At 40.7% G+C, this 15608-nt stretch overlaps 1 protein-coding gene across 1 annotated transcript in view; it reads right to left on the bottom strand.

The window, feature by feature from the left end:
* LOC140195679 (protein FAM184B-like) overlaps positions 1-15608 on the bottom strand; it is a 228838-nt gene that overhangs the window by 30245 nt on the left and 182985 nt on the right. Inside the window, exon 9 of the mRNA XM_072254395.1 lies at positions 9793-9902. Coding sequence (XP_072110496.1) covers positions 9793-9902 — 110 coding nt within the window. The remainder of the gene's footprint in view (positions 1-9792; positions 9903-15608) is intronic.

The raw sequence follows: 15608 nt of genomic DNA, 5'->3' as shown, positions 1-15608 counted from the left end.
ACACACACACACACACACACACACACTCTCACACTCACACACCATACTAGCTGTCCTTTGGGTCTGCCACCAGTCCTCCCCAGGCACAACACCAGTACACCTCACACACCTTTCCTCTGAGCACCTGCCTCAGGGGCACATATTTTACCCTGTAAATAATAAATCCTTTGCCCGTGAGGTCCACATGTGCATATGAAATGCTCCATTTTGGAAGGGTACATAAAAAAACCAAAAATGAGAATGTCATCTTGTATTACATATAATTTTGGCTTGAAAACATTTCAGAGAAAGTTTTTTGGATTAATAACTGAAACAGATGTGTTGTCTTTTCAGAAAAGACCGGACAGAATTAGGTTGTACCTGGACTGAGTTTAGAAGAGCAAGAGAAAACATGTTTAAAATGTAAGATCCTTAATGGTTTTGACATGGTGAATTTAGGGAGGATGTATAGAGAATCTTGGAATTAGGAGTTACTGTTGAAATATAAGTGATCATCTGTTTAAGACAGAGATGAGGTGAATATACGGTATATTTCTGAGAGGCTCATCTGTCTTCAAACTCTCACACCAAAGAATTGGCAGAATACTTTAACACAGAGGTAAATCCTTGATAAGCAAGGAGTGAAAATTTATCGGGACATATGGAAGTACAGAATTGAGGGTACAAAGCGACCAGTTATGATCTTGCTAAATGGCACAGCAGTTTTAATCCTGTCACCTATACCTACTCCAAATTCATTTGGTCATGAACACGTAAACAAAAATCTTGCAATATTCAAGATATGCAGTAAAAATGTGGTCATATTTACACCATAGTAATATGCACCAATGAAAGTCTGTTAAGAAATTAATAGTCAAAATTTATTTTTTTCCTGTGAACTCTGAAAAGAGTACTAAAACTTCCTTGGAAAATAGCAGCTTTGCAAGGAAGAAGCAGGTGAAATTGTAAACGTAAAACTCACATTTATAATCTGTGGAACTCATTAACAACATTAAAAAAATTTAAAACAATTATAATATTGTAATGGAGAGACAGTTGACTGCAGATACTGGAAGCTGCAGCAACAAACAAGAAACTCAGCAAGTTAGAGAGCATCTGTAGAGGGAAGTAGGCCGTCAAAGTTTTGGATCTAGACCTTTCATCTGGAATGAAAGATAGAGGGGAGGTAGCTAGTATCAATTATCAAGTGCCAGTTCTCACCCCATCTCTCCTCCTCACACCTTTATACTGGCTATCTACCCTCTTTCAGTCCTGGCTGGTATATTTTGTAACTTTGTATATTTTTATACGATATAAAATTAATTACAAGGAAAAGAAAGGAGTCTGAAATGTGAGTCCAACTTCGGGTTTACTTTAGGTGTCAAGTATCACGTGGTAGTGTCATGATGTATGCAATTCACTTAATTTTTAAATATAACATATATTATTTAAACAGACAAGAATTCTTAATCAAAAATATTAAATACACAACACTCTTCCTTGCTTAGGCATAAACTTCAACTCAATATAGAATGCATCTCAACTATATACACAGTATACTCTGTAAAGAAACTGCTATACAGACATCCACTACATAGTAAATTTTAAATTATCCCATTCAGGCTTAAAGATGCTGTGAAGGCTTTCTTACTCCTGTGGGATAATGTCTTTCCTGTCAAGAGGGATCACTCTGCTTGGCAGGTGAGACTTGCGGCTGTGAAAACAATTCCAAGTGCTGGGGCCCCCTCTGTAGTGGTTGTAGGTGTTGAATCTGAGATTGTAGGAAGTGGTTCTGATAGCTCTGGACACCTTTATTTTCCTTTTCTTGGATTTTTACTCTGGATCTACTTCGATCCTTGCTTCTCTCCTTTTTAACTTCCTGCCTTCCTTTCTCCTAATTTTTTGTGGGAATTGATGATTTTGCAAATTTCTTGAAAAATTAGGTCTCGTTTATCCTCTTCCATTTCCATAGCATGTATACCATCGTCCTCTTTCATTTCCTTTTTCTTCTTTCTAGGATGTGCATCTTGATCTTGGGAAGGTGCATTTAATTCACTGGAATATTCCTTTATTCATCCTTCCATTACTTCCTTTACAATCTGCCTTCTCATCGTTTCCTCACCAACAATATCATCTGAAAAATCTATTGACTGCTTTCTTTTTGGCTTTCCATTCATCCACCTGGGCTTTGCTCTTTGCATCTATTTTTACCAGCAGCTTTTTGTCTCCCACTTGAAGTTCATGCAATAACCTAATGTATGCAGAGTAGATTCTAGTTCTTTATATTCACAAAAGCCGAATGCTTGCAACTTTCCTGAAGTTCCTTGAACTCTCTCCCAGCTTAAAACCAAGCCACATTTTGCAAGTAATTGCTTGATTAACATTTCAGAAGCTTTATCAGATATGTTGCCTACAAAAACCTTCGTAGTCAGACCACTGTTTTCGTCACTTTCATGATTCCTCTGAGCAGGTCCTTCCTCGATCCAATATGCTGTCCACCAAAGGGACAGAGGTTGGCACCAATACCTGTTCGTTGGTGTTGAGTCAACTTCTTGTTACCCTGACTTAGAACTTTGAATGTAGACCATTCCCTTTGCCTTGGGAGTTCTCATCCATGATCCTGACTGCAGTTCACATACCACCAGCAACTGATTATAAGCAAGCACTTGCAAAACTGCACAATGTCATCTGCAGGTAAGAAGCAGCCCAGCCCAGCCCAATACATTTCAAGTTATATTTAGTGACTTTAACCAGGCCTGTTTGAAGAAAACTCTGCCCACTTATCATCAGCATATAACCTGTTGCACCAGAGGTCCCAACACATTAGGCTACTGCTACACTATGATAAGGAATGCCTATTGTTGTTTCCTGAGACTGCATTTTGGCAAGTCAGATGGACTGCATTTTGGCAAGTCAGGCAGTAATCCGACAACCTGCATACAGACAGAGCCTAAAAAGCAAGGCTCCAGAGATCAAGATAATTAACAAGTGGTAGCAGGAGTGGGCTGGGCCGTGTTTAAGAACTCATCTGAGTACCTGAATGACTACACCACAGTCTGTAATGATTTTACTCAAACAACTCTGAGTGAGAGTGTCCCCTCAAAATTGTTCAGGGTTTTTCCCCAATCAGAAGCCCTGGATGAACAATGAAATCTGGAATCTGCTGAGAGCCAGATCAAAAGCATTCAAATTTGGAGATCAAGAATGCTACAAGAGGTGCAGGTATGATCTCTGGAAAGCTAACTCTTGGGCGAAGTGAGGATTCTGGACTAGACTGGAATCAATGGGAGATGCTTGACAATTGTGGCAGGGTTGGAATGCCCGTAATGTCCTACCAAGTTAAATCTTGCCACACAGAGCTTCACTTCCAGGTGAGCTCAATGCCTTCTAAGCTTGCTTTGATCACTAGAACAGGGAGGAACTATCGTGCACTCCTCATGTCTCCTGATGATCCTTTGGTCTTTGTATCTGAAGATGATGTGCAGGTTGCCTTCAAGAGAGTGAATCCAAGAAAAGCATCTGATCCAGTTGGAGTACCCGGCTGAGTACTGAAGACCTGTGCTGACCAGCTGACTGGCGTATTCACAGATATCTTCAATCCCTTGCTTCGGCAGTGTGTGGTATCCACCTGCTTCAAGCATGCTTCAATCATATGCATTGGCGCCCAAAAAGAGCGTGGTAAATGACTATCACCCAGTGGCACTTACATCCATACTGATGAAGTGTTTTGAGAGAATGGTGTTGAAGCATGTCTGAGTGGCGACTTGGATCCACTCCAATTTTCCTACTGAAGCAACAAGTCTACAGCAGATGCTATCTCATTGGCTCTTACACAACCCTGGTACATCTGGACAGCAAAATGCGTACATCAGGATGCTCTTTATTAATTATAGCTTGGCATTTAAGACCATCGTTCCCTCTAAACTAATCAGTAAACTCCAGGACCTGGGCCTCAATATCAACTGGTGCAATTGGATCCTGGATTTCCTCACGTTGAGCAGTCAGTTTGGATTGGCAAAACCATCTCCTGCACAATCTCTATCAGCACAGGAATGTGTACTCAGTCATCTGCTCTACTCACTTTACACCTATGGCTGTGTGGCTAAGTACAGCTTTAACACCATATACAAGTTTGCTGATAACATCACTGTCCTGGGCTGTATCAAAGGTGGTAATGAATGAGCATTCAGGACAGAGACTTAAAACATGGCTGAGTGGTGTCATAACAACAACCTCTCACTCAATGTCAATAAGACCAAGGAACTGATTGTAGACTTCAGGAGAAGGAAACCAGAAGGTCCATGAACCAGGATCAGAGGTGGAGAGGGTCAGTAACTTTAAATTCCTGGGTGTCACTATCTCAGAGGACCTATCCTGGACCCATCATATAAAGATAATTACGAAGAAAGCACAACAGCGCCTCTACTTCCTCAGGGGTCTGTGGCGATTTGGCATTTCATCAAAAATCATGGCAAACTTCTATAGGTGTCGTAGGAAATGTGTTTACTGGCTGCATTACAGCCTGATATGGGAGGACCAATGCCTTTGAGCGGAAAATCGTACAAAAGGTAGTGGATTCGGCCCAGTACATCACAGGTAAAATCCTCCAAACCACGGAGCACATCTACATGAAACACCGTAGAATAGCAGAATCCATTATCAAAGATCCTCACCACCCATTTCTCACTGCTTCCATCAGGTGGAAGGTACAGGTGCCACAGGACTTGCACCACCAGGTTCAAGAACAGTTACTACCCCTCAACCATCAGGCTCTTGAACAAAAGGGGATAACTACATTCATTTAAGGACTCTTCTAACTTGTTATATTATGCTCAATATTTATTGTTATTTATTTATTATCTGCATTTACCCAGTTTTTTTTACAGTTTACAGATCCTGTTTACAGTTACTGTTCTATAGATTTGCTAAGTATGAAGAAGAAGAACCGCAGGGTAGTATATGGTGACATGTATGTACTCTGATAATAAAGTTTAATTTGAACTTTGATCCAGTGCCTTTCTTACTTTGCTTTCAGTTGACTCTGTTGCTGGGGATGTGGCAGGCCACACGTGGATGTGGATGGATCTCCAATCAAGTTGTAGTTGTCTCCTCCACTCACACTCCCACAATGCCAACCTTCCTGTTTTTACCACATACATGCCCAATGTGGCTTGTTGATTGTTGTATTTCACTGTTATAAATGTCATTCACACAGGAGTTGGCTTTTCTCCAGTGTAAGTTCTTAGTTGGATATCTGCAGGGCTTCAGTTCAGCATCTTTGAAATGCTGTTCAAACTCATTTTGTGGTACAACTGAAGCAGCCCAGCCAGCATCCAACTGCATTTTAATTAATTTGCCGTTCTCTTCTGGTGTAAGCCACATCATTTGTCTATTGTTAACTTTTCACTTCGTAAATCTCAAGGCCACTCAGTCCTGCACCACTCTCAACATTATCAGATTTTTCATCAACAGCATGCAGATTAGTGCTCTTTCTGAAACTGCAACTTGAGTTTTTTTAAAAATCCTTTTCTCTTCCCTGTGCAGTTCATTTATTTTTTGTCTGCCTGGCATGCCTTTTGTAAGTGTCCTACTTTGTTGCATTTTCTGCAAGTTTCACCTGTAAATCTGCATTGCTCTCGTGTATGTGAGCCCCTGCCATAATGGTAACACAATTTGTTTGGTCATGCTGGTTTCTATCTAGATTTTGCTATTTTGCTCATGCTCACTTTCATTTCTGACTGCAACTCAATTGCATCACTGTCAGCCGTTTCCATTGATACAGCCATTTCAATTACCGTTTTAAATGTAAGTTGTGCTTCAGGCAGGAACCATTTTTGAATACTTTCTTGTAAGATTCCACAAAATAAATGATCTCTTAAGGCCAATACCAAACTGACAATAGTCAGAGTACTTCTTCCTTTCAGCCACTGATGTTGAAGTGGACTCCCTTTCATCTTGAATCTGCGTTCTACAGTCAATAATGGTTTCAGATTTGAATGTCCTTGCGTAACTTTGATATCAGCAAAGCTAATTTCAGCTGGTTTGGTTGGAGCAGTCGAACTCCTAAGCAAACTTTATGCTTTGAAATCCAATGCACTCAGCAAAATTGACACTTGTTTCTCATTGGCTATTCCATTTGCTTTAAAATACAGCTCAATCTGAATAATTATCTGTTCTAGAAACATAGAAAATAGGTGCAGGAGTAGGCCATTCGGCCCTTCGAGCCTGCACCGCCATTTATTATGATCATGGCTGATCATCCAACTCAGAACCCCGCCCCAGCCTTCCCTCCATACCCCCTGACCCCCGTAGCCATAAGGGCCATATCTAACTCCCTCTTAAATATAGCCAATGAACTGGCCTCAACTGTTTCCTGTGGCAGAGAATTCCACAGATTCACCACTCTCTGTGTGAAGAAGTTTTTCCTAATCTCGGTCCTAAAAGGCTTCCCCTTTATCCTCAAACTGTGGCCCCTCGTTCTGGACTTCCCCAACATCGGGAACAATCTTCCTGCATCTAGCCTGTCCAATCCCTTTAGGATTTTATACGTTTCAATCAGATCCCCCCTCAATCTTCTAAATTCCAACAAGTACAAGCCCAGTTCATCCAGTCTTTCTTCATATGAAAGTCCTGCCATCCCAGGAATCAATCTGGTGAACCTTCTTTGTACTCTCTCTATGGCAAGGATGTCTTTCCTCAGATTAGGGGACCAAAACTGCACACAATACTCCAGGTGTGGTCTCACCAAGGCCTTGTACAACTGCAGTAGTACCTCCCTGCTCCTGTACTCGAATCCTCTCGCTATAAATGCCAGCATACCATTCGCCTTTTTCACTGCCTGCTGTACCTGCATGCCCACTTTCAATGACTGGTGTATAATGACACCCAGGTCTCGTTGCACCTCCCCTTTTCCTAATCGGCCACCATTCAGATAATAATCTGTTTTCTTATTTTTGCCACCAAAGTGGATAACTTCACATTTATCCACATTAAATTGCATCTGCCATGAATTTGCCCACTCACCCAACCTATCCAAGTCACCCTGCATCCTTTTAGCATCCTCCTCACAGCTAACACTGCCGCCCAGCTTCGTGTCATCCGCAAACTTGGTGATGCTGCATTTAATTCCCTCATCCAAGTCATTAATATATATTGTAAACAACTGGGGTCCCAGCACTGAGCCTTGCGGTACCCCACTAGTCACCGCCTGCCATTCTGAAAAGGTCCCATTTATTCCCACTCTTTGCTTCCTGTCTGCTAACCAATTCTCCACCCACACCAATACCTTACCCCCAATACTGTGTGCTTTAAGTTTGCACACTAATCTCCTGTGTGGGACCTTGTCAAAAGCTTTTTGAAAATCCAAATATACCACATCCACTGGTTCTCCCCTATCCACTCTACTAGTTACATCCTCAAAAAATTCTATGAGATTCGTCAGACATGATTTTCCTTTCACAAATCCATGCTGACTTTGTCCGATGATTTCACCGCTTTCCAAATGTGCTGTTATCACATCCTTGATAACTGACTCCAGCAGTTTCCCCACCACTGACGTTAGGCTAACCAGTCTATAATTCCCCAGTTTCTCTCTCCCTCCTTTTTAAAAAAGTGGGGTTACATTAGCCACCCTCCAATCCTCAGGAACTAGTCCAGAATCTAACGAGTTTTGAAAAATTATCACTAATGCACCCACTATTTCTTGGGCTACTTCCTTAAGCACTCTAGGATGCAGACCATCTGGCCCTGGGGATTTATCTGCCTTCAATCCCTTCAATTTACCTAACACCACTTCCCTACTAACATGTATATCGCTCAGTTCCTCCATCTCACTGGACCCTCTGTCCCCTACTATTTCTGGAAGATTATTTATGTCCTCCTTAGTGAAGACAGAACCAAAGTAATTATTCAATTGGTCTGCCATGTCCTTGCTTCCCATAATCAATTCACCTGTTTCTGTCTGCAGGGGACTTACATTTGTCTTTACCAGTCTTTTCCTTTTTACATATCTATAAAAGCTTTTACAGTCCGTTTTTATGTTCCCTGCCAGTTTTCTCTCATAATCTTTTTTCCCCTTCCTAATTAAGCCCTTTGTCCTCCTCTGCTGAACTCTGAATTTCTCCCAGTCCTCAGGTGAGCCACTTTCTCTGGTTAATTTGTATGCTTCTTCTTTGGAATTGATACTATCCCTAATTTCTCTTGTCAGCCATGGGTGCACTACCTTCCTTGATTTATTCTTTTGCCAAACTGGGATGAACAATTGTTGTAGTTCATCCATGCAACCTTTAAATGCTTGCCATTGCATATCCACCGTCAATCCTTTAAGTGTCATTTGCCAGTCTATCTTAGCTAATTCACGTCTCATACCTTCAAAATTACCCCTCTTTAAGTTCAGAACCTTTGTTTCTGAATTAACTATGTCACTCTCCATCTTAATGAAGAATTCCACCATATTATGGTCACTCTTACCCAAGGGGCCTCTCACGACAAGATCGCTAATTAACCCTTCCTCATTGCTCAAAACCCAATCCAGAATAGCCTGCTCTCTAGTTGGTTCCTCGACATGTTGGTTCAAAAAACCATCCCGCATACATTCCAAGAAATCCTCTTCCTCAGCACCTTTACCAATTTGGTTCACTCAATCTACATGTAGATTGAAGTCACCCATTATAACTGCTGTTCCTTTATTGCACACATTTCTAATTTCCTGTTTAATACCATCTCCGACCTCACTACTACTGTTAGGTGGCCTGTACACAACTCCCACCAGCGTCTTCTGCCCCTTAGTGTTACGCAGCTCTACCCATATCGATTCCACATCTTCCCGGCTTATGTCCTTCCTTTCTATTGCGTTAATCTCTTCTTTAACCAGCAACGCCACCCCACCTCCCCTTCCTTCATGTCTATCCCTCCTGAATATTGAATATCCCTGAACGTTGAGCTCCCATCCCTGGTCACCCTGGAGCCATGTCTCTGTGATCCCAACTATATCATATTCATTAATAACAATCTGCACTTTCAATTCATCCACCTTATTACGAATGCTCCTTGCATTGACACACAAAGCCTTCAGGCGCTCTTTTACAACTTTCTGTGAGCAAATGCATCAATCTTTCCAACGTAGTCAGCCATTTCTGCTCTTTTTTATGTTTATTATCACCCGGTGCACACTGTTTATGAACCTGTGATTTCTTCCATTTTCTTCCTTTTCTGAACCTGATTATTTCTCTTTCTCCCTTCTGAAGACATATACTGCACTGCTTTTTTAACTTGAACATCTCGCAGCACTTTTCAAAAAAACTTTCACATCTTGCTGCACTTCAACAGGTAGGTAGTCATCTCCAGTTTGTTTTAAAAATATCTCATCACCATTCTTAATAACTCAAGAACATAACATTCATTGAAAGAAAAGCAAAGAAGGACTCTGAAATGTGAGTCTAACTTTGTGTATACTTTAAGTACAGCACCACGTGGTAGTGTCATGACGTATGCAATTTACTTATTTTTACATATAACCTGCAATGAATTACTTACACCACACCAACAAGAATGCTTAATCAAACAACATACTTACAATATTGCTCAAATATTATTGAAATATTAAATACACAACACCAATGAAGGGTCTCAAACAGAAATGATGACAGTCCATTTTCCTCTACAGGTGCTGGCTGACCTGCTGATTTCCTCTAGCAGTTTGTATTGCACCCAGGGTAAGCTTTTGATATGATGACATAGGTTCAAGATTCATAGCTGATTGTAATATACATATCTCAGTGCAAGCCAAGTGCTATTTTGTAGAATGTAACGTACCGTACTTTTTCTCTCCACTTAGCCTCTAATTGTTGTGTTTGTTGAAGGTGTTCATTTTGCAAGGAGGAAACCAAAGCTTCATGCTGTTCTTTCTGCTTCTTCAATATCTCCTAATGGATCAATAAAAAAAATTTTTTAATTACCCAATATTTATCCCGTGTATATCTAAACACCGAAACATACACTGAATTGCGATGTTTGAATCAATGACTAATACAGTCAGAGGACGTGCTGGGTGCGGCCCACAACTGTCACCACACTCTGGTGCCAACACAACATTCCCACAACTTACTAGCCCTAACCTGTACTTCTTTGGAGAGTGGAAATAAACCAGAGCACCCAAAGGAATTCGACATGGTCATGAGTAGAACATACAAACACCTTACAGAGAGCAGAGGAAATAGATCCCCAATCTTATGATCACTGGCACCATAAAGCATTATTCTAACTGTTATGCTATTGTGCTGTCCCCCAGTGAACCCTTAAAAATAGTGGAATTATCATGTGATTTGCTGCTATTACTTAAGAGATGATTATTCATTGACTACAAACTTTTAAGGAGTACTTTTAGACCTATGTTGAAGGTCTATTGCTGAATTTTCCTGAACATTTGAAGTAAGCACAGAATGAGCCCTTTGGCATTGTGGTAAACCATAGATATATGTTGTAACTGGGTTAGCTGTCTGGACATGCCCCTCTGCTGACTGCCCCTGTGGCTCCTCCCACAGAGCCCTGAAAAAAGGCGATTTCGCCATTGCTCCTCCTCCTTAGTCCAGGGGCAGACACTCAGCATGGAGGTCACGTTTTACTGCGAATAAAAGCCTTTCAGTATTCAAGATTCAAAGAACTTTATTGTCATTCTAACCGTACATCAGCTTTGAAGGGCAGAATGAGACAGCATTTCTCAGGAGCAGTGCAATCATAACATAACAAATGCAACACTAAATAATAAACATAACAATAAATAGTAAAACATAACAGCCACATGTCAGTTAAAATCAAGTTATAAGTGTCCAGTGCAAGTTAAAAGTGTCCAAAGCAGAGTCAGATAGAGCAGCTATTTAGCAGTCTGACTGCCTGTTGGAGGAAGCTGTTTAGAAGCCTTGTGGTTTTAGTTTTGATGCTCCTGTAACATTTAGCTACTTCAGTCTTTTGGAGTAATTGAAGGTGCATCAGGCATATTGCATCCATACAGACCACTTTACCACCTAAACTAATCCCATTTCCCAGCATTAGGTCTGTATGCTTCTGTGCCTTGCCTGCCAAAGTGTCTGTCTTAAGCCCAGAGACTGCACATTGCTCCACCACCTCCTCTGGCAGCAAGTTCCAAATATCAACCATTATCTGTATAATAAAACTTCCCTCTCTTACGCCCTTTCACACTTTTCTTCTCACCTTAAGTGTATATTTTTTGTCAATATAACTACCATGGGAGAAAGGTTCTCGTAATCCACTATATCTATGTTTCTCATACTGGCAGATGACATGGCCTCCCCTATCCCTGAGAAACAATCCCAGTCTATTTCATCTTTCCCCAAAACTAAATTTCTCTAATCCAAGTAATATCTCAGTGAATTGCTTCTGTACTCCTTTTAGTGAGCAGAAATGCACATGAATCTCTAGTGTTTTGTAAAGGTGCAATGTAACATCCAACTATTATATTTTATGCCCCAAACCATGAAGGCAAGCATTTTGTGTGCTTTCTTCGCCATTCCATTAACATAATGCGGAAGGAAGTAGAAAAGTGCAATTGAAATTTAAAGGAAAAGTGGATGTAAACATATGTGATAACTGAACTTTCAATATACTTATTCTCCACTCATCATATCTGAACTAAAGTTTATATTTAGATGGTTTTATTTATCTTTTTAACATATTACGAATTTGAGTTTGAAGTGTCTAGTTCTCTTTTCATTGGAAAATAGTGGGAACATGAGACAGAGAAACATGGTTTTTCCAAGACTATAATTGGATAATTGGGGAATGGGGAGTTGGGTATTCACGTACATGTCTCTGCTGGAACCAACTACGTTAACACAACAGAAAGGGAACATTCATCCTATCAGCCTGCCAGAACAAACTAAAATTATTTCCTTCTACTTGAAAATTGCTTTTCCTTTGGCATTCTAACTTCTACGAGAGGACGACCTGTGATGGCAGGAACTTGCAGTGCAGAATAGCTCTGCCTCACCTGTGCTAGTGGTCCTCATTTGCACTGGATAAGACTCTAGCTGTAAAACAGCAGAAGAAATTTCTCACTCCTACCAATGCTCTAGTTTCCAACATCTTACAATCCTGTCACTGTTACTTTATGGAGTCAAAGACTCAGAAAGCACCACAGCACAGCAACAGGCCTCTCAGCCAATTACCTGAACCATCAAGCCTTCCATACCCCTCTTATCCATGTACCTATCCAAAAGTTACTTACATTTTACAACTGAACCGGCATCTACCACTTCCACTGGCAGCTTGTTCCACACTTGCACCATGCTCTGAATGAAGTTTCCCCTCAGATTCCTCTTAAATATTTCACCTTTCACCCTAAACCTATAACCTTTAGTTCTAGTTGATCCAAATTGATCGTGTAGAGAGTCAGAGGCTTTTTCCCAGGGCTGAAATGGTTAACACGGGAGGGCACAGCTTTAAGGTGCTTGGAAGTAGGTACAGAGGAGATGTTAGGGGTAAGTTTTTCGTAAACTTTCTCTGCACTCTTTCAAGCTTATTGACAGCTTTCCTGTAGGTAAGTGACCAGAACAGGACACAATACTCCAAATTCAACCTCACAAGTGTCTTATGCAACTTCAGCTGTTTGCTCACTGTGAGCTTGTGAATTGAATTGACTTTATTACTTACATCCTTCATTAACGAGGAGTAAAATCTTTACGTTACTTCTCCATCTGAATGTGCAATACGCAATTCATAGTAGGTTCAACAGTCAGAATCCTAAGCTGGAACGGCAGAACATTTGTGCTTCTGCACTGGACTCCATGAAGACTTCAATATTCATATGAAGTCATTGCTGAGTATCTCTAAGAAAGTTCAGGCTTTCACGTTCACACACACTCTGCACAGCCGCCCCAGCTACTTGCCGCTGACATGGAGAAACACTAGCAACTCTACGCAGTAATAAACATGCAAAAAAAGGAAACTATTTCATTAAAATCTCAAGTAACTCTGCCCTGAGACAGCAAAGGAAGTTAAAATCTGCCTGTCAAATCTATAGCAGATTAGATCAGCAGGCTTGGTGACTCCACTTGCTCCAAAGGAGAGTTTGAGGGAGAGAAGTAAGTTGCAGGCAATTCTTAATTATTTGGATTCCCTTTGGTACTTTAATATATTTATTTGGTTTTAATTAGTTTTAGGTATTTGCTTTTTAAAAATTATAATAATTTTAATATTCCTTTAATTGGGTGGTTATTTTGAAATTGCCTCTGAATGATTTTAAATGTCACTGAGCTTGGGGAGCCTGGGCATATCTAATTTCCAATGAGTTGAATCCCCTTTGTTATTTTAAGGTTCATATTTATTTGGTTAAGGGTATAACTTAAAACTGTTAAATATCACAATGGGTGGGGCCTGTTCAGATGCCATTGTGTAATATTGTTTGCACTGGGAAGGCCGGAGTTGTGGAGGATGTTGGTGCTTGAAAGCCCATTCATGGTAGAAAGAGACTGAGCAAGCAGGTGAGTGTAGAGCACGGATGTCAGGAAACCTGTGAAAATCGAATCTGTTAATCTCACCACGTCCTCCTCAAATCACAGAGAAACACATCCAAGGAAGGCCCTTCAGCTCAAGTCTGTGCTGACGATCAATCATCAATTCACACTGATCCTACAAAAATCCAAGTACAAGGGAAGGAAGAAAAGTGCGAAGCCATCTGACTACCCTGTCAAGAACTCCTGTGCTTTGTAGTTCATTGCACCATCTCTACAATCTCTATGTTGTCAAGAAATTTTGAAACATGTTTGCAAAATCCTATTTAAAAATCACCCACACAAGTTGGGGACAAAGGCCATCTCAGCACTTAGAGTGTATGTATGTTGTTCTGATCCTTCCTCCAGTTTGAACAACTCTCACTGACTCTCAGGGCAGAGATTCAATCTGTTTCCCATTTGTAAATAAAAATAATCTATTTAGAAACATCCTCACTCTATGTGTGCATTTCTCCAAGAGCTCCATTGGTCACAGCGCATTGAACATCATTTGAAAATCCATATATAATATTCCCTTTGTCTATCCATCCACTGGTTATTACATTTTTAAAATATGACTTGCCTGTAATAAACTTATGTTCAGTTTCCTCGATTAACCTATCAATTTCTAAATGATTTTATAATTTTATAAAGGAATTTACAAATTCCTTTCAGAATAATTGCTTCATTGAAATCAACTAGCAATTGCTCAATGTCATTCAACAGTACAGTCACATTCCATTTCATTATTTCTGAGGTTTACAGAATGGCATAGCACTGAAAATGGGCACTCACCCCATTGTGCTTTTGTCGGCTCTGGCATGCTATTCTTTCCCCACTGTATTGCAAGATACTTCCCTTCAAGATCAATCACACTGCATTTTAGAGGTTCTGAAATGGATGACGAGTCCTCTGGAGATTCAAGGATATTACCAGAAAGGATGGAGCAGCTTGAATGGGTAGGGTGCAGGGTGGGGTGTAGTGCTGGTGTGGTTAATAGGATCTCACACACTCCTTTTTGTGATTGGCCTGTAGATATTGCTGTTGGAGGGTGTTGGCCTTCAGTATCTTCCCGCCAGTTGCATTCTTAGGCCACTAATTCCAGTCTTAAGCTATAAATTCCTATGAACCAGGGTGGAAGCAATGGGGATACTTTGTTCGTCATCCTGGAAATCCAGTCAGCGTACATAAAGGAGATAAGGTTGTGAAATGACATTAGGGATAGGTCTCCATCATGCAGTATCTTAGTATTTAGTACTGGTTGAGATTTTGCCTGCACCAGAAGCCTTTTTCTGTTTCACTGTTGGATAGTCTTTACCACCAGTTCTTATGACAGCACTGAGGTTGCAGCAAATGTGCAGAGAGTCAAGGGCACTCAAGACACAGTATTGATGAACAGATACTCCAAGTTGCTCTGTAAAGGAGCACTGACTGTCTCAGAGCCATTATGAGATCTCCTCTGTTCATGGCTCGTAGATGGGTAAGTCCTTAAGACTTTGGTTTATGGAAAGTCTTGACAGTGGTGACAATGAAGATGCTGTACTGGGTACAGTTGCTGGTCTTATATCTTATTCTTCAGATGGCTATAAAGCTGTTTATCCCTCAATGAGCTATGATAGTGCTCAGAAACTAAAAAAAGTCCTATGTTTTCTCACCTTATTAACTTATCGATCTCCTGGCCATTCTCATTAGTGTTTTTGGTGGCCAAACCAGGTACTACGGATATTATGATGCTCCTATTGGTTAAGGAGTTATTGGATTGGTTGTGAAGTGTTGAAGAGACCAGAGTTTTCTTTGGAGGTTTTTCAGTATTGACTTTTCTGTAGCAGTGACTCTGTTGCTGCTTAGGGGTCAAGTTGATGGAAATGACTGGGCAGATTAGGCAGCATTTGGTCCTGCAGTTGTGAGCTTTCTTCACGTCAATCAATATTAACTCAGCATGGTTTGGCCTAGTAATATGAAGAGACCATTTTTTCAGACCTGAACTGTCTAAAAACCTCAGTTGTTTCGTTTTTACTACGGGCTCCAGGGCAAAGCACAGAAATAAATCACCGCCCTTCCGGCTTCTCAAAAGCTCCAGTGGGAATGTTGCAACAGGTCAAAATAGAGTTGTTTAGGCAGTTC

This window comes from Mobula birostris, chromosome 3 (assembly GCF_030028105.1).
Source record: "Mobula birostris isolate sMobBir1 chromosome 3, sMobBir1.hap1, whole genome shotgun sequence".
Taxonomy (NCBI): Eukaryota; Metazoa; Chordata; class Chondrichthyes; order Myliobatiformes; family Myliobatidae; genus Mobula; species Mobula birostris.
This window is presented reverse-complemented; position numbering and strand designations above follow the sequence as displayed.